Here is a 25,361-nt window from a genome sequence, read left to right as displayed (position 1 = left end):
GATCTTGCCATTTGCAACAATGGAGATGTACCTAGAGGGTATTATGCTAAGTGAAATAGTCAGAGAAAGACAAATACTATATGATTTCACTTATATGGAGAATCTAGAAAGCAGAACAAATGAACAAACAAAAAGCAGAAACAGACCCAGAAATAGAGAGAATTCTGTACTGCCAGAAGGGAAGGGGGTGGGGGACAGACAAAATGGGTGAAGGGGAATGGGAGGTTCAGGATTCCAGTTATAGTAAGTCACAGGGATACAAGTACAGCATAGGGAATATAGTCAATGGTATTGTAATAGCATTATGCAGTAACAGATAATAGCTACACTTGTGGTAAGCATGCTGTAACATATAGAGTTGTTCAAGCACTACCTTGTACACCTGAAACTAACATAACATCTTGTGTCAACTATGCTTCAATTAAAAGAAATAAATAAATATATAAATGTTAAAGAACAAATTTATGTTATTAGTGGGAATACTATTCCCAGATTAAAGATTAAAAATTATAAGGTCCAAATTTTTTCCTTCACAGGTCCTGCCTTATTTAGGTCTACATAAACTAGCAACACCTTAAAAACCTTCATAGGCACTCAGATACCCAAGAAGAGAGACTGCTATAAAAACAGAGTCCGGGTAGCTGTGCCTCTATTTCCCTATACACTGCCTAATATTTTCTTTCTGTGAGTTCCCACTCCTATTATCACTCTTCTGCAGGGCTCAGTGGTACTCTCCAACCTTTAAGTCTTTAGCCTATGAAAGCACAGACTCCCAAAACAAGGATAGGCTCAAATGACCAAGAGTAAGAGCCATTTCCTGCTCCTGGAGAACAAGCGAAATGGAGTTTCAGTCATCCATGTAGTCATCTCAACGTAGACATGTTACCAACTACCGAAATAAAACTCTGTTACTGATTTGACAGCCAGTCGTACCCCACCAAACCCTACATGTACATGGGCAGGGCTTCAGAGAATTAAGAAAAGAGGTGGAGTGAGGAGACCGCTACCTTGGGCCATGCATCTATGTTGTGTAGAATCTCCATTCCGCCTATTACTCAAGAGGATCTAAGCCACTCTCTGTAAGTTGGGGTGGAAGTAGATGATATCACATTCTTATATACTGTAAAAAGATTCTTCCCAGTGGCTCAAATGATTTTAAGATCTCTCAACAGAAAACCTGAAGTATGCTAGTTCATTCAATTAAACCAACAAACAAAAAAGCTGCTCAAGATTCTCTTCAACCCTCTATTTTAATATGCCTTTCTAAACAACTCCCAATATCCTGTGTCCTTCATTCATTTGTGTGTGTGTGTGTTTGTGTGTGTGTATCCTTCATTCCTATAATTCATCTTTATCTAACTTATCATAAACCCCAATATTCTGACATCTTTTCTAAAACTATCCAACCCAGTGTTATTCTTCTTGAAACTTGGCCTCTCCTGCTAATTCCTTCCTTACCCCCTTCACTGTGTTCACAAGACCCCCTCCCCATCTTTCAGTTATTGAAACATTTACCTACAAGATGAGAAAAAAGGAAAAAACTTGAATTTATATCTCATTTCTGTCACTTATCATATCCAAATAAGTCACTTTTAATCTCTTTTGAGTTTCAAATTCTCCATTTAAACAACCACTTGGTGAGGATGTTAAACATAGGTTGCAGTACCAGAGGGTATTTTGATTAATTCATCTCTAAGATTCCTTAAAATCCTGAAATTCTATGTGCTTCTGATTTTGTCTATAGAAAAACAGAGACTATTTAGCTGGCAGAAATGGAAACAATTAATGGACTAAAAGAAACACCAAGAAAAGCAGAGAACAAAGTAAAAAAAAAAAAAAATCAAGAAAAGACTATAGAAAAGTCATGGAGAAAAAGAAAAACGTCTACAAAAAAAAGAAGCTTCAAAGAACTAGTCAAGGGTACTAGCCTAAAGGGAAAACTAGACTGGGAAGTCAGTAAATAGAGAATAATTTAGAAATATCCTCTAAATAGATGATAAATTTAATTAATGCAACATGGTCTACACCTAGATTACATATCCTTCACTTCTGGAAAAATCATTCATCTCAAGGAGAGCAGACATCACTCTATCTAAGAATCTGCCTGATTAGGTCTTGCTTATGTAAAAGCTATGTACTGTGGCCATAGGTAACTGAGATCCACCCTAAAATCTTTGACAGTAAAAACAACAGACTAGTTACCACTGCAGTAATTACCTCTAGTTATCACTAGTTGTCAAATATATTAGGACAAATGCTTGAACTAACCTGGTTTCTTAAGAAAACTCTAAATCAGGGTTAACACATAACTGAATTTGACTGAGTTGATCTGACTAGGATCTGTATCTTAATCCCAGTGCTGCTGGGACAAAAGAATGGAGGTGGGAGTCACACAGGCTGACAGTCAAATCATGGGTCTGCTACTTATTAACTATGCAATCACAGGTCAATTAATCAACCTCCCTGCACCACAGCTGACTAATAAAAAATAGGCTATAATAGCAGAGCTACTTTGTGAAGCTATTGTAACGACTACATAAGTAATAAGTGTCAAGCACATAATGTAGTGTCTAGCCCAGAGCAGAACTCAAGAAATGCTTTTCTCTGCATTCCCTTAGTTAACACATAATTTTAAAGACTCCATAAAAATCCTACCTGCTTAAAGACTCTTCTTCAGAACTCTTATCCGCCACTAAAGAAAAAAGCAAAATACATTTTAAATCAACAATAGAAAAATACAGAATATTAAAAGTATAAGACTGATGATTTGTTAAAAAGTATTCCTTCAAGACCACACCTGGAAACCACACTGGAATGAGTATTAATTATATTATTGGTAGGCAGGTAATGCATTAAGAAATCTTACTTTCTCCTCTACATTTACCAAATGCAAGAAAAGAATGATATTTATCAGAATTTGATACCTACAAGTGAATGTTTATAATGACCATAATTGTAACCAAACCCTATGAGACTGACAGAAAATGGTATCATTAGCAGAATCATTATCATAGACCGACAATGTCAAACCTAAATAACATGATTCTTCTGGACTTCCACTACTAGGAGCAGTTAAAAGAGACTGTATTTATTCTGCTGTAACACAACAGAACTTCTCCAGCTCTTCAGCAGAGACTGTTAAGTTTAGGATGAAACATCTCATCACAAAGTTTGGTCTATAGTCACTGTACTTTGCAGCATGGCAAAACATAGCAAACAGACTCTCTCTGGCCTTATTTCCAATTGCAGGTAAGTATGAAAGATTTAGTGATTTTAGTGATATAAGGTATAACCTCTTGAGACTATCTACTTTCATTGCTAGAGAGTCTATCTGGACCCACCCCTTAGACCAGGATGGTACCAATGGTTAGTGCTAGGTAGTAGTGCATGATGTCATTGTTCTCAACCCTCCCCATTATGTGACAAACGTCTATAGAAATCACACTTTTTCCGTCTGTAAGGCATATGTCAACAGATCCTACACTGATGAACACAAAACAAAACAAAGGACAAAGAATATCTTGAATCACTACATTCAATTACCTTGGAATTTTAATTTTTTAAACATTCAAGAAGAGGGGTGCCTGGGTGGCTCAGTCGGTTAAGTGGTTAAGCATCTGCCTTCAGCTCCGGTCATGATCTCAGGGTCCTGAGATCGAGCCCCGCATCGGGCTCCCTGCTCAGCGGGGGTGTCTGCATCTCCCTCTCCCTCTGCCCCTCCCCCTCCTCGAGTTCTCTCTCTCTCTCTCTCTCAAATAAATAAATAAAATCTTTAAAAAAATAAAATTAAATTAAATTAAAATAAATAAATAAATAAACATGCAAGAAGATATCCACTGTATGATTGCAACTATATGACATTCTGGAAAAAGCCAAACTTTTCAAGTTAGGAGTTAAGGGTTGTGGCAAAGGGAGGGATGAATAGGCACAGCACAGAGGACTTTTAAGGCAGTGAAACTATTCCATGTCATTATACATTTGTTAAAACCAATAGAATGTACAACACCGAGACTGAACCGGAATGTAAATTATGGACTTTGGATGATAAAGATGAGTTAATGTAAATAAAACAATGTATCACTGTGGCACAGGATGTTGACAACAGGGGAGGCTATGCGTGTATGGGAACATGGGGTAAATGGAAACTCTCTGTACTTTCTGCTATATTTTGCTGTTAACTTGAAAATGTTCTAAAAAAGTAAGGTCTATTTATTGTGAAGAAAAAAAAGGTATCCATTGAGCCTGCTCTTACCATGTACTAAAGTAAGATACAGCCACAGTGAAAATTAAGATAAAGACCAAAGTAGCAGAATACAGGTATTATCCACCAAATTGAAGTATATGAAAATACATAAAGCAAATAATTTTAATTGCATACTTAGGCAAGAAAAAAATGGACAATTATATAATTGAATCTTATAAACAGGGATTCACTACCATATGAAACAAAACTGGATTATCTATATAATTAAGAGTTTTTATTCTAATTTTAAATCAGACATCATGGTTTAATCTAAGAATCATAATGAAAGTTTAATAAGATAAAAAACAGATTATAATTACCTAATATTGCCCCAGTAATTTATATACAAATACCTGTTAAATATTCACCAAAAGTCAAAAAAGTAACCAGCACTTCAATTTAATACAGATCATGCTACTGAAACCAGTACCATGTGATACCATCATATTACCTGCTGTTAAAATAAAATCTTAAAACAACAACAAAAATTAAGTCAGGGCTATAATTCCTGTGCAAAAAAGATTCCATAGATCAGGCCAAAGACTGCCACCATTAGATCCCACTTGAATGGCTGGCCCTTGGTTGGTATCTGGGAACTTGGATTTCGGGAGGGTTCCCACCATTCCATAGCTGGTAAGAGTGGCTGTGCCTAAGTGTTGGTACAAACCTGGTGTCTTATCCTGTATACTTGATTTCCTTCAGGGAACCTGGAATTTTGGTATACGCTAGGGAGAAGATGCCTACATGATTATCATTTCAAGAAAACTTCAGGCACTGAGTCTCTATAAGATTCCATTAAAACTGTATCAGATAAAAATTTCTGACAATCCAGAAAATGCTTTCAGTCTTGGCAGACCATCATCACTAACTTTGTCACTGTGATACAGATACAAAGAAATTTAGCACAAGAAACTAATAAAATATGAGATACACTTTAGATTAGGTAGCCCATTACCTTAGAAGGAAATACACATATATGTCAAACATACATATGGTAGAAATGTGTTCTAATACTGTTGGATTCCAAGACAATTTTCCTTAGCGCTTTCTTTAGAGATGAAATTCAGAAAGGAGCAGTAAAAGTGGAGCTATTAGAAGAAGGCAAATGAAAAGAGGATCAAGAGAGACAGCACTAACCAAAATAGTCAGGTATTGACTGTTTTTACTGACAGAATTCCTAAACTAGTGAGACTAGTATATTTAGCGTATCACCTTATATTTTCTCCTTGGTATTATACTAGTTTTCTGCCATAAAATATTTAAAAGAGGTCAAAAGGCTCCAAACTGCAGGTCTGGAAACTATTTCTGATCAAAATTTAAAACTCTCAAAATACAGCTGCATCATGATTCCATATCAGAGATAGGGCCTGACAGTGGCTTCCTGCCTGTTGCTGTTTTTGTTTTCGTATTCATCCAGAAGAGTGTATCAAGGACTTGAGGAAAAACTCAAGTATCTCCACCAGAAACAGGTAAGAAAGACAACACTTTTCCTCACACTTGACTCCAAGGTTTGGACAATTATGGAAAAATGTTGGCAAGTCTACTCACCAGGCTAGACCATTTTCCCTTGACCCTGTCCAGGTAGATACTGCAGTTACAAAAAAGTTACGTAGGACCTTACTTGATGTGTTATTTTTCCATATTTGGACGTAGAAAGTACCAATCATGTAAATAATAGATCGTACAACTCAAAAATTCTTTTGAAAAGGTTACCACCAACGAGCTTTTAAAAGTTAAATCCAACTTTCTTTTCAGTAATTTCTTTCTTTTCGGTAATACGCCTCCTTGAAATATTTTTTTTTAATTTTTTCAACATCACTTCCTCTAATTCCTCTCTTACGTTTCCCCAGTCACTCCTCAGTCTTCTCTACTAACTCCTACTCCTCCATCCACCCCTTATATATTGGGATTCCCAGGGTTTGTTCACTGGCCTTCTTCTCATTCTGTTTCTCCACCATGGACAAGCTCAATCTTTGTCCAAGCTATCACTTTGCTTAATAATTCTAATCAGATTATTTCAAATCTGCACCTCCAACCTTGAAGTTCTATCTCCAGCTAGAAACTCCTAGTATTCGATTATCCAATTACTGAAAATACACTACATGGACATTCCATCAAATTCAACATATACAGAAAAAAACGTGGTCTTCCCTATTCCCACTGCTCTCCTCTCTTCATCCGATAAAGTCCTACTCATTCTTCATGTCCAATTTAAATGCTAGTGTACAACCTGGAAACATATGAATCTTCTTAGATTTCCTCTCTCCCCTAACTTTTTACATTCAATAATCATGAAATCGTATTAACTATACTTCTTTTCTGTCTCTGCTTTATATTTCCCCCGCCACTGCCCTACTGAAACATGAGCTCTTCTTAACTGATGACTTCCAGAGGGGAAAAAAAAAGCCACCAACTATTGTTATTTCTTAAATGAATAAAAAAATTTTAAGCACAATGAATGAGAAAGGGGGTGCGTAGGTGGCTCAGTCAGTTAAGCATCTGCCTTCAGCTCAGGTCATGGTCTCAGGGCCCTGGGATCAAGCCCTGCATCGGGCTCCCTGTTCAGCGGGGAGTCTGCTTCTCCCTCTCCCTCTGCCCCTGCCCCTCTGCCCCACTTGTGCTCCCTATCTCTCTCTCTCAAATAAATAAAATCTTTAAAAAAATTGTTTAAATTTTAAAAAATGAGAAAGACATAAGGCCTAGAAAAAGAACAACATTTTAAATTGAATAAACTGAGCCTCCTGACTTTTTCAGTATAGAAGGGCGAAAATTTCATAATGGACTGATACTAGGCTAAGGAAATATAAGCTTCCTTTGTCTTCCAGTCTCTTTACGTGGTTTCCTTCAATATATCCTCCACATGAGGGGCCAGCAAACTACAGCCACAGGCCAAGTCCAACCTGCCATCTGGTTCTGTAAATTAAGTTTTATTGGAGCACAGTCACATCTATTCACCTATATATTGCTATGGCTGCTTTCACACTACAATGGTAATTGTAGTTGAGAAACCACATGGCCTAAAATAGTCACGATCTGGCCCTTGAAAGAAAAAGCTTGGTGATCCCTATTTTATGCCATAACCAGAGGGCCCTAATTCAAATCTAATCTTATTACCCTTCTGCTTCAAATTCCCCAATGAATCCCTGCATCAAATACTGCTGGCTTCCTCCCCGGTAGCCATTCCGTAATTCTTCATTCTTGCTGGAGAACTACAATTTTATTTGGATATTTATTGTCCCCATACACAAAGAAGGTGGCCTCACCCCAGCTTCAAAACGAGAAATGATTATTCTAAGCTAATCACAGTACCTGATTTACCAGTGACTGGTTTAGGAACAAGCATGCGATATAACCTACCTATAAAATGTTAGAGGAAATTCACTGCAAGCCTCTGAGTTTTCTTCTTATTTAAAAGAAACATATCGGGGCGCCTGGGTGGCTCAGTTGGTTAAGGGACTGCCTTCAGCTCAGGTCATGATCCTGGAGTCCCGGGATCGAGTCCCACATCAGGCTCCCTGCTCAGCAGGGAGTCTGCTTCTCCCTCTGACCCTCCCCCCTCTCATGTGCTCTCTCTCATTCTCTCTAGCTCAAATAAGTAAATAAAATCTTTAAAAAAAAATAAAATAAAATAAAAATAAATAAAAAATAAAAGAAACATATAGGGGGACCTCAGTGGCTCAGTCGTTAAGCGTCTGCCTTCAGCTCAGGTCATGATCCCAGGGTCCTGGGATTGAGCCCCTCATCAGGCTCCCTGCTCCGCAGGAAGCCTGCTTCTCCCTCGCCCACTCCCCCTGCTTGTGTTCCCTCTCTCGCTGTCTCTCTCTCTCTCTCTGTCAAATCAATGGATAAAATCTTAAATAAATTAATTAGTTAATTAATGAAAGAAACATATAAAGAAAAACAGTCCTTCCAGTCATTGGATATTGTCATGTGAGACTAGGCCTGGAGCTGTTGCTAATTAGCCAACCAGGAAGAGAGACATAAAATACTGCCAACCTCAAAGCTGAAAAAGAGACAACTGGGATCCTGATGATGTCACTGAACCATCAAAACAATTCTAGTTCCTATTGTTTTAGTCACTGTTTTGTTTTGGGTTTTTTTAAGATTTATTTATTTGAGAAAGAGAGGAAGCGTGCAAGAGAGTGCACGAATGGGGGGAAGGGCAGAGGAAGAGAATCTTCAAGCAGACTCCATGCTAAGCAAGGAGCCCAACGTGATGTGGGGCTTGATCTCATGACCCGAGACTGTGTAAAACCAAGAGTCAACACTTAACTGACTAAGCCACCCAGGTGCCCCTGTTTTAGTCACTGTTATAAGTCACCTATTATTTGCAGCTAAAAGCATTTTACCTGATAAAGTTCCCAAGGTCTACAGGGTAAGATCTACTCCTTTCCATAGGACTGAAAAACTTTCATAAGCTTGCCTTAGCTAAGTATTCACCTCAGTCCAACCGTTCCCATAGCACACTTTTTGTACTGGCAAAACTGAACTGCTCATAAATCCTCCAAAGTTCACTCGTACATCTTAGCCTTTGCACTGCTGTTCCGACTGCAAAACATGTAATCTTGATGGATGTTTCTCCTGCCAAACATCGTCCTTCTGCCACTTTACCTGGCAAACTTCCTATTCAGTCTGCATACTTACCCTAAATTCTACCCACTCTCCTAAAACTCTAATTCCTCACTATGGACATAGTATCTGGAACATATTAAATACCAATAAAAAAATAACAATGGTAATCATAAGCACTGGGGGACTTGGCACATAGTAAGCACTGAATAAAGTAGAGTAAATAATAAAAATGACAATGATAATAACAAATTCCTGGGGGGCAGGGATTGTGTTTTTTGAATCTTTGCATTCTACAACATCAGAATAACACTTAGGAACTAAAAGACACTTGATAGTTATTTGTTAAGTGAACAAATGAAAATAGGTAAATTGCAAAACCAATAGACAGTTATCTTTAAAAAAAAAGTCTCATTGGTATTGCTGCATACTAGCTAAGTTTTGCAGTTCTTATTGTTTGCCATTTGTTTACGATACCAGGAAGGTATTGTAAAGTCCCCAATTTTAAGGATAGTTCCTTTTTTTTTTTTTAAAGATTTTATTTATTTATTTGAGAGAGAGAGAATGAGAGAGAGAGAGCATGAGGAGGGGAGGGTCAGAGGGAGAAGCAGACTCCCCGCCGAGCAGGGAGCCTGATGTGAGACTCGATCCCGGGACTCCAGGATCATGACCTGAGCTGAAGGCAGTCCCTTAACCAACTGAGCCACCCAGGCGCCCAGGATAGTTCCTTTTCTAAGGAGACAAATCACTATATAATAATATTTACTAAATGTAATCCACTTGTAAAAATTAAAAGATCCATTTTCATAACAGGTTCAATTTATTATAATATGCTTATAGAGAAAACATAAAACATACTAACTTAAAAATCTCTTTTTCTTATTTACACAAAGATATCATATGGGATTTTAGGGGTCATGACTAAAATAATGAATTTCTTTTCAGACAATACCGCCTCATATTTTAAATTACCTACAATTAACTTCTTTTGTTGTTGTTGTTCATACTGAGGTACTTTATTTAATTTTTTTTATTATGTTCAGTTAGCCAGCATATAGTCCATCATAAGTTTTGGATGTAGTGTTCAACAATTCATTAGTCGCATGTAACACCTACTGCTCATCATAACACGTGTCCTCCTTAATACTCATCACCTGGTTACCCCATCCCCCCACCCCCTCCCTTCTGTAACCCTCAGTTTGTTTCCCGGAGTCCAGTCTCTCTCACGGTTTGTCTCCCTCTGATTTCTTCCCATTGTTCATGACAGCAATGCCTACAATTAACTTCTTAAATAATCCTGAATACTAGACTATTAAGAAAGAAATTAAGAAAGAAAAAAAAATAGGGGCATCTGGGTGGCTCAGTTGGTTAAGCGTCTGCCTTCAGCTCAGTTCATGATCCCCAGACCCTGGGATGAAGCCCCACATGGTGCTCCCTGCTCGGCGGGAAACCTGCTTCTCCCTCTCCCTCTGCCTGTCACTCCCCCTGCTTGTGCTCTCTCACTATCTCTCTCTGTCAAATAAATAGATAAAATCTAAAAAAAAAAAAAAAAAAAAGAAAGAAAAGAAAAGAAAGAAAAAACTACATATGCAATTTACACATTAGGTTTTTTTTTTTTTCCATTGCTCTTTCATTATCAAAACATCCTTACTCTGACTTCATCTATGTTAGGACCACCAAAAGTAATTCACTCTGAAAAGTCTTACCTGCATTCTTACTTTGCAAATAATTGTTAAGTTTTTCTTCTCTATGTTCGGCAATTAGTTGGTGACTGCTACATATAAAAAAGCGTGATAAACAATGTTACTATTTTAATACTGATATGAAAAACATTTACCAAATATCAAATTCTGAAGAGTATTTCAAATAATATCAGAACTAATATCAAAACTTGAAGTACCCCATATACTTCAAATTTGTAAGTTCTATACACTTTTTATTAAGTATGTAATTAAAGGAGAAAAAAAGTAAGGTGAACCAGTCATGAATTAGTAATTTAGTAATTAGTTAGTAAATTAGAGTTAGCTTGCCATAATGGAAAGTGTCTAGAACTCAGAAGTCCTAAGTCTCACAGCTATTTCCTCTTGGGCAAGCCACTTCTCTTGGGCTCAAAGTCTTCCTCTATAAAACAGGCATCTTACTGCCTTATTTTACAAGGTTGTTAAGAGGATTTAAGGAAGTTTAAACCCAAAACATGGCCTTTCGGGAAAGGTGTTGCCCACTACTCTGGGAAGGGCAATATGAGACCTTTCGTCACCTAATAAGAAAAGGCGCTCCACAGGATTTAAAGCAGGCTTGGGATATAGGTCTAGTAACAAAGGAGAAAGAGAAGTCCAGTCTCTTCCTGCAGCATTATTTGAACCTCTTTAACAGCTTAGAATGCTCCCAACTACCATCTGCTAGCAGAAAAGACAAGGATAATTCATCCTGAAGGTCTGGGCTAACATATGGGCTTCACGTAAAGCTTTTGAGTGTGAAGGGAAGGGTGTGTGTGGCTAAAGCCAGGAGGCGCAGCTGACAGAACAGGGTGCTGGTGCTTTGGAATAGCTGAGCATAGAAGCATATGTAGTAAACCAAAAAAAAATTTGTAACTTTGAAGTCTAACTGTGGATCACCATGAAGACTGAGGAATGTGGATCAGCAAGGGCATCCTAGGAGCAAAGGTCAATCATGACCAGACTGCAGATCCAGTTTCTTTCTTACTTTTTTTTTAAGATTTATTTATTTATTTATTTATTTGAGAGAGAGAGCGTGAGAGGGGAGAGGGTCAGAGGGAGAAGCAGACTCCCCGCTGAGCAGGGAGCCTGATGCGGGACTCAATCCTGGGACTCCAGGATCATGACCTGAGCCAAAGGCAGTCGCTTCACCAACTGAGGCACCCAGGTGCCCTGCAGAACCAGTTTCAATGGCAATGCTGTAGTAGTAGAATCAGAGGAAACAAGGGAATGATAAGAATGTCTTTTCCTTCCAAATGACTTGTGAAAAAAGATGGTCTCTTTGGTCTTAGGGAACTTGCCAGGTTCTTGGAAAATTCAAGGGGGAAAGTATAGGAGATAGCCCTCAAGGGAAAGTATAGGGTCTTCTACTGAACTGAACATCTCAAGACCCAAGTAACTAGTTAGAAAAAACAAGGATCTTGGGGCGCCTGGGTGGCTCAGTCAGTTAAGCGTCTGCCTTCGGCTCAGGTCACGATGGGGTCCTGGGATGGAGCCCCACATCAGGCTCCCTGCTCAGCAGGGAATCTGCTTCTCCCTCTGTCCCTCCCCACCCGTGCTCTCTCTCTGTCTCTCTCTCAAATAAATAAAATCTACAAAAAAAAAAAAAAAAGAGAAAGAAAGAAAGAAAGAGAAAGAAAGAAAAAACACAGATGTAACATTATTTGTACCCCATGCATAACGGTTATACTTGGAATGAAACAGATACAGTTAGGATCCCTAAGGATAAAGGTCTCAATAGTCCTGAGATAAAGAATCCTGCGCCCATTACTACTTCTTACTAGTCTAGCCTTTTTCTTGCTTTCTGGCAAATGACGTGGGCTAACTCACTGCCATCCCCAAACTGCCTGAATCAAACAATGAACTCTCATCTGTTACATAAGAACTAACAGGGGTGCCTGGGTGGCTCAGTCGTTAAGCATCTGCCTTCGGCTCAGGTCATGATCCAAGGGTCCTGGGATTGAGCCCCACATCAAGCCTCTGCTCAGCGGGAAGCCTGCTTCTCCCTCTCCCACTCCCCCTGCTTATGTTCCCTCTCTCGCTGTGTCTCTCTCTGTCAAATAAATAAATAAAATCTTAAAAAAAAACAAAAGTAACAGTTGAATTATTATATACCTCAGTTTAGTAATAACTAACATTTTAATGTAAACACTTACCCTTTAACATCATTAAAAATAGAATATTCTTCTGCAGTCCATCCACACGCATCTTCAGAAAAGATATAAATACCTTGCTGAAGAAGAATCCTGACTAGATCTGCAGAATCATAATGTACAGCAAGCATGAGGGCTGTTCTAAAATAACAGAGAGAGAACTTCACCCTTAGGAACTTAAGAGTTATTTACACAGCTAATTTGATATACTTTATGAGGTTAATATCTTGCCTGTCAGTACAGAATTGACCATTAACATTTTCAAGTGCTCATCTTTGTAAATACCTCCATGGCTAAAATGAAAGGACAAAAAAGAAGCCTCTTGTCCTACTTGGCTATGACAGTAGAAGTTGCTAATTTAAAGTCCTTTGATGGGGCCGCCTGGGTGGCTCAGTTGTTAAGCGTCTGCCTTCGGCTCAGGTCATGATCCCAGGATCCTGGGATCGAGTCCCACATCGGGCTCCCTGCTCCACGGGAAGCCTGCTTCTCCCTCTCCCACGCCCCCTGCTTGTGTTCCCTCTCTAGCTGTCTCTCTCTCTGTCAAATAAATAAATAAAATCTTTAAAAAAAAAAAAAAGTCCTTTGATGAACAAGAAACTATGCTGAGGTCACTTATCTGAATAGGTAAAGATTTTATTTTATTTTTTTTTTTTTTAAAGATTTTTTTATTTATTTATCTGAGAGAGAGAATGGGAGACAGAGAGCATGAGAGGGGGAGGGTCAGAGGGAGAAGCAGACTCCCCGCTGAGCAGGGAGCCCGATGCGGGACTCGATCCCGGGACTCCAGGATCATGACCTGAGCCGAAGGCAGTTGCTTAACCAACTGAGCCACCCAGGCGCCCCTGAATAGGTAAAGATTTTAAAAAAGAATTCCCCATTTCTTCCTTAATCTGATACAGTGTACTTCCAAGCCATCTAGAGGACAGGTCCGTATAAAAAGCTACTTGCAGGGGCGCCTGGGTGGCTCAGTCGGTTAAGCGTCTGCCTTCAGCTCAGTCATGATCTCGGGGTCCTGGGATCGAGCTCCACGTCTGGCTCCCTGCTCTAGCCCCTCCCCCTGCTCATGCTCTCTCTCTCTCTCTCAAATAAATATAATCTTTAAAAATAAAAAAATAAAAAAGCTTATTTGCTGGCTTAAAATAACAGTATTCATACTAATGGTAATAAAACAGTCATAGTTGCAGTTAATGATGCTAAGATAAGCACGTGGTAGGCACTAAATTAAATGCTATATATATATGTATATACATATATATATATAAAATATTACACACAACCACCCTTGAAGGATATATTATTATCCTCCTTTTCATATCAGGAAATGTATCTGGTTATGATAAGTAATGTTTCCAAAGTCACACACCCAGCAAGTAGGAAAGCTAGGAATTAAACCTAGTCTTGTGTCAATCTAAAGCCCATCTCTTTTCTCTTTATCACCCACCTATGATTTGTCCTCATTAAAGGAAAAGTCTATTCAATTAAAGTTATCTTTCATCCTTCTATCCTTACCAATGAAAACAAAAAAAATATATACTGAACATGAAAAAGGATGATGGGCCCATATTATCTGGTAAGAGTAATTAATAATCACTTAGGGATCATCTAACATCAGTATTCAAAAACAAAAAGCAATTTAAAGCAAAGAGTCATCTAAAAGACAAAGCAACTCCTATTTATGTTTAATATTCATCTTTTAAGGAAAATATATATGAAGTAGAAGTTTCAAAAATACTATAAAAGGGTTAAGAAGTCCAATATTGCGTCATAAAGTAAAATAAAAGTTAGGAGTCCACACTTTATAAAACTAATAAAACTAATATGAAACCCCTTTAGCTAAAATAAAATCATATGGCAAAAAAAAAAAGACTGCAAATGACATCAGTCAATAATATGAAGGAATATAAATTCTACCATAGGGCGCCTGGGTGGCTCAGATGGTTAAGCGTCTGCCTTCGGCTCAGGTCATGATCTCAGGGTCCTGGGATCGAGTCCCGCATCGGGCTCCCTGCTCCTTGGGAGCCTGCTTCTCCCTCTGCTTCTCTCTCTCTGTCTCTAATGAATAAATAAATAAAATCTTTAAAAAAAATAAATAAATAAATAAATTCTACCATATACTGTTCTTCATGTTGCCCCGTCAGAATAATTGCTTTCTGCCTAACTGATGACATGTTGACATTTTTCACTATATAAATTAATCCTCTTCTTACTAAGTTAATCTTTCTGACTTGAGTAACTGTACCACTCTAGAACAATATAAGGTTTAAAAAACAAAACCCAAAACTACTGTACCTTTGCAACTTATCAACTGCATGTACATTTGCTTCTTTTTCTATTAAAAATTCCACCATTTGCTGTTGTTCTCACAGCAAGTAAAAATGGTGAATTCATCCTGTAAAAGTGCAAAAACAATTTATAATTTACAAATTACATATTTCCATACTGAATTTTAAAACTTATAAAGGATCCTCTAAACTCAAATATATAATATAGAAAGTACTCTCACCCTCTGTGCTTTCACCAGCTGCTCCTTCTCTTTCAAATAGCCCTCCACAGGGGGCCTGGGTGGCTCAGTCGGTTAAGCATCTGCCTTGGGCTCAGGTCAGCTCAGATCGTGATCCCAACGTCCTGGGATCCAGCCCCAAGTCAGGCTCCCTGCTCAGAGGGGAGTTGGCCTCTCCCTCTGCCCCGCCCCTATGCTCCTGCTCTCTCGCCCACTCTCTCTCTCTCAAATAAATAAATAAAATCTTTTTTAAAAAATAAAATAAATAAAACTAAATTAAATAGCCCTCTTCCACCTCTTCAACAGATTAACTGCAGTCATTCTCCAAAACTTACTTCATTGACTGGTTCCAAGAACCTTGGCTTCTATCACAGTATTTATTATGGTATACTCTAGTTATTTTATTGCACCCCCTCTAAACCAAGAGCTTCTTGAGGAAAGGGATTATTTTTTTTCTCTATGTGTCCAAAATCTAAAACATAGCAGTAAATGCTGTAAGTGTTTTTATTGAGTTAACAACCTAAATGATTATCTCTGGAGTAGTGTTTTTTAAATTACATTCCAAAGAACATATACTTTGCTGGAAGGTAAGTACTGTGCCCCAATAGAAACATTCAATGATCATCTATGTTTGAGAAATATTACAAAACTGCACTATATATCTAGCACAAAAGAAATCTGTTTAAATTTGCTTATCCCCATTTGACAATACTTTTTTGTGGGAAACATTAACATTTGAGAAATTAGAGTTTCAGGGATATAGTTTTGAGAGCTTTCCAATAAAGATGAAGGTTTTCGGGGTGCCTGGGTGGCTCAGATGGTTAAGTGTCTGCCTTCGGCTCAGGCCATGATCCCAGGGTCCTGGGATCGAGCCCCACATCCTGCTCGACAGGAAGCCTGCCTCTCCCTCTCCCGCTCCCTCTGCTTGTGTTCACTCTTTCGCTGTCTCTCCATCAAATAAATAAATAAAATCTTAAAAAAAAAAAAGATGAAGGTTTTCTCCAGGTTACACAAACATGCTTGATTCTCTTCTATCAATGGTATCAGGATCCCAGATGGCAACATAAGGCACTCTTGATCCAAATGGGTCACTGAGGAGATGGACTCGGAATTAAAAGAGTGGCTTTGGGGCAATTGGGTGGCTCAGTCAGTTAAGCGACTGTCTTTGTCTCAGGTCATGACCCCCGGGGTCCTGGGATCCAGCCCTGCATCAGGCTCCCCTGCTTCTCCCTCTCCCTCTGCCCTTCCTCCATACTCATGTTTGTTTTCTGTTTCTCTCAAGTAAATAAAATCTTAAAAAAAAAAAAAAGTATCATTAAAGTGAAATCTTAGACAATTAAGTTATTTCAAAATATTTTCATTCAGGGAATGCAGGAGCTTCCGAATACGAAAAACTGACCCTACCTATGTCAACCAACAGTGTTTCTGTAAGGGCAGTGGTAGAAATAATGCATGTCACAGAAACAGAAGGTGGACTGGTGAGCGTGGTCATCAACTACTCCCCACGTACAGCTACCACCCCACTGAGGAACTATACAAGGCTGAGCAGGAACTACTCTCTGAAATGGGAGACCCCAATGTGGTACGTGGCGGGAAGAGTGGCTACAAGCACAAGTAAATGCCCCTGTAGGATGTCATGACCTGATCCCCTTGCTCTCATTTTCAGAACCTTGGGGCCTGGAGTGCCCAGGGCCTACAACCTGCTGCTTTCTCCTCCTACTTGCACTCACCCAGGTTACCCCACTGGGTCAGGGTCTCCCACCCATTCCCAGCAGCACCCATTTCCTCAGCCCCTGCACAGCACCCAGCCTCCACCACCTCCACTCCCCTCTAGGCCTTCAATCCTTTGTGGGCTCTGAGCCCACCATCCACTCCCAAGCACTAATGGGAAGATTTTCTTTCTAGGGTGGAAGGGTGGCTGGGAGACAGAACTTCGCCCTCTCCATGGGCATCACCTTTCTCTAGCCCTCCCTGCCCTGGCTTTGGAGTTGTGTCCAGGATGACAGGACCTGATGTATAGAATTCAGTATATGTATTTATTACACATATAAATAAATACGTAAATAAAATGTGTTGTGGCTAAAAAAATTTATATATACATATATATATTATTTCAAATACTTTATAAATACAGTTGATCTGTACCTTGTTTCTCACTTCAATATTTGCATGGTGTAAAAGCAGCTTCTCTGCTATTGATGTATTCGAACCAACGGCGGCATAGTGGAGAGCAGTATTGCCAGCAATGTCCATAAGATTTGGATCAGCACCGTGTTCTAGAAGAATAGTCACGCATCTCTCATTCTGACATTGTACAGCCTGTCAGTATTATACCAAGAAACAGAGTGTCAATTCTGGGAATTTAAAGTAAACATGCCACAGGTTTCACCAATTTGTTATGTTTAAATGCAATAAATTTCCATTCTAAGTAATTAAATCAAATCCATCTCAGGCAGACCCAGCTGCTTCCACATACCTTCATCAGAGCAGTCCTATAACCTTTATCAAAGAGGTCAAGCTGGCATTTCCTCTCCACTGGGACAGCAACGACATCTGGACGGCCATTGGCACAGGCCAAATGGAGAGCAGTCCTACGAAAGTGAAAGAACTTTTTAGGAAATTATAGTGCACTATGTCAAACCATGCAATTAATTCATGTAATTGTAAGCATTAAATAGCATCTTATTCCTATGACTCCAAAACAAAGATTTAGTTTTCTTTTGAAGAAAGTACAATATTTATTAGTGATTCTTCACCACACTAATAAAGAGCAGCCTATCTGAGTAGGTAGAGCATGACCTCAGGATTCAGCTTAACTTGGGTTTGAATCCTACTTTAACTCTGTCACTTAACAGTTATCACTTACTTAGCCTTATCCTCAATTTCCTCATCAACAAAATGGGGATAAAAATAGTTATCTCGGGGCCCCTGCCCAGCTCAGTTTGAAGATCATGTGACTCTTGATCTTGAGGGTCGTGAATTCGAGCCCCATGTTGGGTATAGAGATTACTAAAAAATAAGAATAATAAATAAAATAAAGACTAGTTATCTCACAAGACCTCGGCGTGATGCTTAAATGAGAATCTATGCAAAGTTTGTTACATAATATTATTATAACTATTACTATTACTACTATTTTACAAAGACAACACCCAATTAGGTAAAGTGAAACAGTTATGCCTACTTTGTAGATATGTTTTAAGGATTCGCAAGAATACTTCATTTCAGGGATTCTAAGATGCTCATTTTGTCACCTTTTAATATCTCTGACATTGGAATGCAATTTATAATTCAAAATGTCTTACAACTATAATTGGCAGAATTGTTTTAAAATTTCTTAGTGGTACAGAAAATACTGGGGCATCAGACAATCTATGGTGCCTTACATTACATGAAATAATGATATAAACAACAGGTCTATTGCAGTTCTAGTCATATACCTGGCATTTCAATAAATTTTAGTTCCTAAAAGCATTATGGGAAAAGAGGACTAAAATAATGGAGAATGTTTTTTAAGTAATTCTTACACGGATTTTCAAGAAACTTTAAGCCAAAGGAAACTCAGGATTTAAATAAACAGGGACAGCTCATTTTATTAAGTATTTAGATTTAGAAATCACATGAAAATCAAGTACTACGAATTATCAATATTAGTATTTAATACTATTATAAATTTCAAAAGGTCAGGTTAAGGTTAACTTTTACAATTTCCTATCTTCAGAAATGTTTTCATCTGAAAGGAAGGAGGAAAAGCTTTAACTGAGATTAAGTCCTAATACTTCAATTTAAAATTGCTCATCTTAGGGGCACCTCGGTGGCTAGTTGGTTGGGTGTCCGACTCTTGGTTTTGGCTCAGGTCATGATCTCCAGATCCTGAGATCGAGCCCCATGTCGGGCTCGGTGCTCAGCGTGGAGTCAGCTTGACATCCTCTCTCTCCCTCTAACCCTCCCTTCTCCCTCCCCAGCCACTGCCATTCACTCTCTCTCTCTCTCTCTCAAATAAATCAATCTTTTCTTAAAATTAAAAAAATAAAATAAAATTTCTCATCTTAGTAGTACCTGGCTGGCTCAATCAGTAGAACATGCAACCTTAGTCTCAATGATATAAATTCAAACCCCATGTTGGGTATAGAGATTACTTAAAAGTAAAATCTTTTAAATAAATAAATAAAATAAAATAAATAGAATTTCTCATCTTACTAATACTGGGCAACATGAAGTCTTTAAGAATGAAAAGATTCTGGGTAGAGTATGTCTCCTACATAACATGGGTTCAGATTCTATTTGATAAATGGTTTGAAAGAGTAGATAAATACAGTTGGAGAGTTCAATATTTTTTATTTATTTTTTTATTTTTTTATGGAGATTTTTTTCTTTATTGAGAAACTTAAGACTTGGGTACATCAAATAAAACCAATTTCTGGGGGAAAAAATCAAAACCCACAATAGAAAAAAAGTTAACACTGTCTGGGCCATAGCAGAACCCAGAGAATATATTCTTTTAATTGAAAAATTCTAGGTGCTTGAGTTCAATATTTTTTAAAGATTTATTTCTTTTAGAGAAAAAGAGAGAGTGTGCACAAGCGGGGGGAAGGGCAGAGGGAGGAGAGAATCTCAAGCAGTCTCCCCACTAAGCATGGAGCCTGACATGGGGCTCAACCCCCACCCCGAGATCACCACCCACGCTGAATTCAAGACTCTGATGCTCAACCCATTATGCCACCCAGGCACCCCAGAGTTCAGTATTTTTAAAGAAAACTTTTATAAAGTCAAGCAATACATTTGAAATTGCAATAATCATTTATATTTCCTATGTTTGATTTTTTCATAAGGACACAACTAAAATTTTATAAACTTTTATATTATCATTTATATTATTTATTTTCATAAGGATGTAACTAAAATGAAATGATTAATCTATAATCACTTATATGTAATAAAGCTACACACAACAAAAAACATGTATATATTTAATGTATGAATAAAATCTACAAGTACAGGTAAAAACATTCCCTTTACTTCTGAAGAGGTTAAACGTTGTCAGAAGATACCAATCCCCACCCGCACTCCCAAATTTTTTTTTAAATAGAAAGTAAGAGGGGCCCCTGGGTGGCTCAGTCAGTTAAGTGCTTGCCTTCAGCTCAGGTCATGTTCCCAGGGTCTGGGATCAACCCCCGCATCGGGCTCCCTGCTCAGCAGGGAGCCTGCTTCTCCCTCTCCCACTTCCCCTGGGTGTGTTCCCTCTCTAGCTGTCTCTCTCTGTCAAATAAATAAAATCTTAAAAAAAAAAAAACAAAAAAAAAACCACCTGTCTGTAAAGTGGTCTAACGGGGAATTATGAGTGGGTCCAAAGGCAGCTGAAGCCTTCGTTTTCATGCTCAGACAGCCGGCCTGGGCGCTAGACCCCTGCTGCGGGGCCTCAGGAGGGAAGACCGCAAAGCGCCCTCGGTGACAGGAGGGCTCCGTTCCACAGGCGGAGCCGGGAAGGTGCGCGCTTCTCCCGGCCCGCCCCACCTCCTCCCCGCCGTCTCGGGCAGCCGGCCTCCAAGTCCCTATTACCTGTTCATCTTGTCTCTTTCGTCCACGCCGTGTTTCCCGAAAAATAGAATCTCCTGCAGTTTCCTTACGTCGCCCATGCTGGCAACTTTGTGGATCTTTCTGAGATCTTTGTCTCGGATGTTGTACCCCCGCCCGGAGCTGTTGGTTCCAATTCTCTTCTCACGCCGGATGCCCAAGCGGTCCCTCAGCGAGCTGGTAACGCGAATGGACGACCCGCCCTTCTTACTCCCGAAGCTAAAAAACTTCTTCATCGCAAAGCCTGGAGGCTTCACAAACACTTCACCTTCCCCTCGGCTTTTCACCGCCTCCAGAACCCAACACCAGCGCTAGAGATAAGCCAAACCCGCCTCCCCACTACATCACAGTAGCGAAACTCCGAGGTTTGGCATCTTTGAGTGCAGAACAACGTAACGGAGCAACGAGGCCAAACACAAATGCGCTGGCGCACCTCACAAACCCGCAACGCTGCATGTGCGGAACAAGGGCCGGCGGCCAAGGGTGCCCAAAGCCCATGTGCGAGGTCCAAGTCTCTCAAATCTCAGCCATCGCTTGTGAGCTGGGCTGGGTTCCCCTTCAAATGTTGGCGAGAGTTGGCTGAGCGTTTCTGAACATTTTCAGAAGTTAGACTCGCCGGTGAGGAAAAGCACTCTTCGTATACTACTGGGGCTAGAGTGCATGCTGAATGCCTCGTTCCCCAGAAAACTTCCCTTAAAAAAGCTCTCCCTCAGTTTATTCCTCTTCCATATCCCTCTGGGCCCCAGCCGTTCTCCATGCAATTGAGCAGATGCAGCAATAGAAAGCCGTTTTCAGGGGCTCCTGGGTGGCTCAGGTGGTTGGGCTTCTGCCTTCCCTGGGGCATGAAAGAAAGGCGTGTTAGCTAGGAAATTTTGGAGTGGATGAGGAAACTCCAGAGAATTCACTTTAGATGGCTTGAGTGTATTTGCACTAAAACAGATTAAATTACAGCTGCTCCACAAAGAATACTGAAAGCAGATGGAGTGCTAAACTTGGGGTAAAACAGCCACTCATTCATCCTCCTCAGATCTATGGGACATCAAAGATGTATGTTGTATTGGTATTCATTATTCAGGTGAGATTAATTTGAATATGGAAGCATTGGCTGTTTTTTTTTTAAGATAGCTAATTTTTTGATATGATAGCTGTTTCACAAAAACCTTTTAAAGACTAACATGTTCTACCAAATCAAACTAATTTTGGAAACCAAAGAGATTATAGGGTTCATTCCCTAAATGCTAAAATTGTTTTTAGCAGTAAGTATGACACTGAATACATATATTCGTATTTCTTTTTCAACATTTATAATGGGTTCATATTTCTCTCTTGTTGGTGTCTTAACCCACCTTCCTATCTCCAGAAACAGAACACCAAAACCTAATGTAATCATTTTCAGAGCCAAGCATGAGGATTCAGCTTAGTACTAACTGCATGAATGTTTAATTGGCTTTCATGTTTACATATAATTAACTATATGTCCATTTTGCTTTTTAGATTGTCCTAAAAGATATCCTTACGTGAAGGTAAAACTTTTATATTTTTATTTTGAAGTTTTAACTACAGATTGTATGAAAGGTACATCATGTCTTAATCATATTGTTTCAATACCCATTCAGCCTACCGTTGAAGTGAAAGATTCTGTTCCTAATAAAACAGTAGAAGTGAAGGAAAAACCAACATCCAACTCAGGTAAATTTTACAATACAAATTTAACAGTGGAAAGAAGTACACTAAAATATTTGAAATGCTCACAGTCTTCTTATTCTGAATTCTTTTTTTCTTTTTTTTTTTTCTTCTTATTCTGAATTTCTTTTTTTCTTTTTTTTTACCCATTCAGCCTACCGTTGAAGTGAAAGATTCTGTTCCTAATAAAACAGTAGAAGTGAAGGAAAAACAAACATCTAGCTCTAGTCTACTTTTATGTTTTGAAATCCTGAAGATCCCAGTTTGGAATCCCATTACTTCCTTGGGATTCCCAGAAGTTAATTATTAGACTCTAAGATTTTTCCAGTGTTCACAATGTTTATTTCAATTCTGACCTTTACCTAGAGTAAAGCTTCACTTGCTAACATGTCAATTGTGTTTTAAGTTTATTTCATCTTAGTGTTATTATGTTGATCATCTTAAGCCAAACAGATGTTCTGATTAGCGGACTCTGTGTGTGTGTGTGTGTGTGTGTGTGTGTGTGTATGGTGTCTTTGATTATTAAAAATGTGGGAAGTAATTAGTTATATCCTAATATTTGGTAGACACAATCTTTTAAAACCGTAATTCTGAAACTTATTGGCCTTAAGGTCCTTTTATACTATTTAAAAATTATTAGGAATTCCAAAGAACTTCTGTTTAAGTGTGGATATTTACCATATTAGAAATTAAAACAAGCATTTAAAATACGAGCATACATGATCATACATTGTTAGCCGTTAGAGCTATGACCCACTAATCAAGCGAGTTGTGATACCATCACGTATCCTATCTTTAGAAAACTTCACCATACACTTAATAAGAGAATGAGAGTGAAAATGTCAAATAATATTTAGCATTATTGAATGCATGGATCTTGGAACTCCGGGGATTCTCAGATGACATGGGAGACCTGTTTTAAACCATGTACAGGGTTCATGGATACAAAATGATAAAGGGGCCTTTGTGGTGAAATGTGTATTAAGGTTTCATTTCTGCATTTCTTGCTTTTTTCTTTCACTTGGCTTAAGAGGTTTAAATCAGACAATCTTGTTTTTAAAAAAAAAAGGAAAGTATTTTTGTTATATATCCATTTTCTGTTTCATGGCACTGTAGTTTTTGGATCTAGTGTGGACTGAGACTTACTCTGTTTTTACCTGGAAATGATTAGATCACCCGAGGCTTTCATTTCTCAGATGAATTTATGATGTTTCTCCAAGGCTTAAGAATTTCTGAAGATAGGGACACCTGGGTGGCTCAGTCCGTTGAGCGTCTGCCTGTGGCTCAGGTCACGATCCCAGGATCCTGGGATCGAGTCCCACATTGGGCTCCTTGCTCGGTGAGGAGCCTGCTTCTCCCTCTTCCTCTGCTGCTCCCCCTGCTTGTGCACTCTCTCTCTCTGACAAATAAAGAAATAAAATCTTTAAAAAAATAAAAAATAAATTTCTGAAGATATTGGTGCATTGAGGAAAGACTATCTCAGTGTAATTAAAAGTAGTACCATTCATTAAAAGTTTGTTTAAAACCCATGTCTTTAGAACACACGGTGCATATTTATTTATTTATTTATTTATTTATTTATTTATTTATTTTTAAAGATTTTATTTATTTATTTGACAGGGAGATAGAGAGAAAGCACAAGTAGGCAGAGAGGCAGGCATAGGGCGAGGTAGAAGCAGACTCCCCACTGAGCAGGGAGCCCGACGAGGGGCTCTCTCCCAGGACCCTGGGATCATGACCTGAGCCGAAGGCAGCCACTTAACTGATTGAGCCACTCAGACACCCCCACTGTGCGTATTTAAACATAAAAGGTAGACATAAATTTTCTTACTAAAATAATTCATACCCTTGAAAATCTTAATTATTAATGAACAAGAGCTCTTATGGAATACAGAATATGTACTAGAGCTTGGTGAGTAAATTAAATATGGAATACTAGAGTATAAAAAAAAAGAGACAGTTAAATTCAGCTGTGTGAATGGCAAGTATAGGACATGTTAAATACTATAAGGTACGAATGAGTTGTAGTGTGTCTGGGAGAAGAGTAGGACATGGGACTCCTTCTCTGACAAAAGGATTTATAAAAATTAGCCAAGTTTATATTATTACTTACATTCTAATAAATGAAATTTTATTTTCAGTTTTTTCCTGTTGGAAGTCTTTTGTGGGTTTGTGCCACTCTAATGAGCCTTGTCAAAGATCCAGGGATTTGAGAGTTGATGATAAAGGCCCATCTGTATCACAATCGGTGACCAAAAGTCAGTCAGCATCCAGAGAATTTGGACGGACGACCTTCATAGAGAAAGAAAAGATTAATAATATTGGAGTTGTGTTTCTGTTAGAGAATTATAAACTCCATGACCTGTGTAAATCACAGCTACCAGAAAGCAGAGAGCACAAACCAGGTAATAAAGAAGCATAGAGAATTCAGTCTCTCCATGACTTCCCCATAGTTCTGATTTTTCAATAATAATTTTGTGGCAAAATTTACTTTGTGTTTACTCCTTTTATGCAACCTACAACCAAACAGAATATCTTTTAGCAAGACATTTGTCTTCTTCCTCTAACCAAAGGAACATCTGAAGAAGAATTACGAGAAAGTAATTTCCTTTGGGCTAGTTTTTAGCATTCACTTGAGAGTAGGTAGCAGGATTATATTTAGAGCTTTGGGACCAGTTGGGAATACTAGGTAGAGATCTAAAGTTTGCTTACTCAAAACATAGTTTCTTAGCTTTATTTTATAGCTCTAAATTCACAAGTATTGGTCAAGCTGTATTCATTGTAACTAAAAAAAGCACCTTCCCAAATCAAATATTAAAATATTTCCTATGTTCTGTATGACTTTTTTTTTAGAGTTGGCTTTCCCAGCAGTAATGGGAATAGTTGAGAATTTACTATATAGTACCATCTTCTCAGCTATGTAT

The 25,361-nt window shown here is 38.6% G+C and overlaps 2 protein-coding genes across 2 annotated transcripts in view; both read right to left on the bottom strand.

Annotated features, from left to right (window-relative positions):
* LOC144382184 (ankyrin repeat domain-containing protein 26-like) overlaps positions 1-25,361 on the bottom strand; it is a 38,422-nt gene that overhangs the window by 9,475 nt on the left and 3,586 nt on the right. The window lies entirely within an intron of this gene.
* Positions 15,013-21,078, bottom strand: LOC144382183 (putative ankyrin repeat domain-containing protein 26-like protein). Its single transcript, XM_078074141.1, has 4 exons — positions 20,740-21,078; positions 17,657-17,771; positions 17,326-17,499; positions 15,013-15,069 (listed from the first exon to the last, which is right to left on the bottom strand). Exons 1-4 carry the CDS (start codon positions 20,988-20,990, stop codon positions 15,013-15,015), a joined length of 597 nt encoding a protein of 198 aa, XP_077930267.1. The 5' UTR covers positions 20,991-21,078.

Source organism: Halichoerus grypus, chromosome 6, assembly GCF_964656455.1.
Source record: "Halichoerus grypus chromosome 6, mHalGry1.hap1.1, whole genome shotgun sequence".
In the NCBI taxonomy this organism is placed as follows: Eukaryota; Metazoa; Chordata; class Mammalia; order Carnivora; family Phocidae; genus Halichoerus; species Halichoerus grypus.
This window is presented reverse-complemented; position numbering and strand designations above follow the sequence as displayed.

Excerpts from the sequence above, each read along its gene's own strand:
- LOC144382183 (XM_078074141.1), bottom strand. The coding sequence starts at position 20,990 with ATGAAGAAGTTTTTTAGCTTCGGGAGTAAGAAGGGCGGGTCGTCCATT. Across the intron at positions 17,772-20,739 it reads GAAAGAGACAAGATGAACAG|GACTGCTCTCCATTTGGCCT; the intron begins GTAATAGGGACT and ends TCACTTTCGTAG. Across the intron at positions 15,070-17,325 it reads ATATTGAAGTGAGAAACAAG|GATGAATTCACCATTTTTAC; the intron begins GTACAGATCAAC and ends GCACTTTTACAG.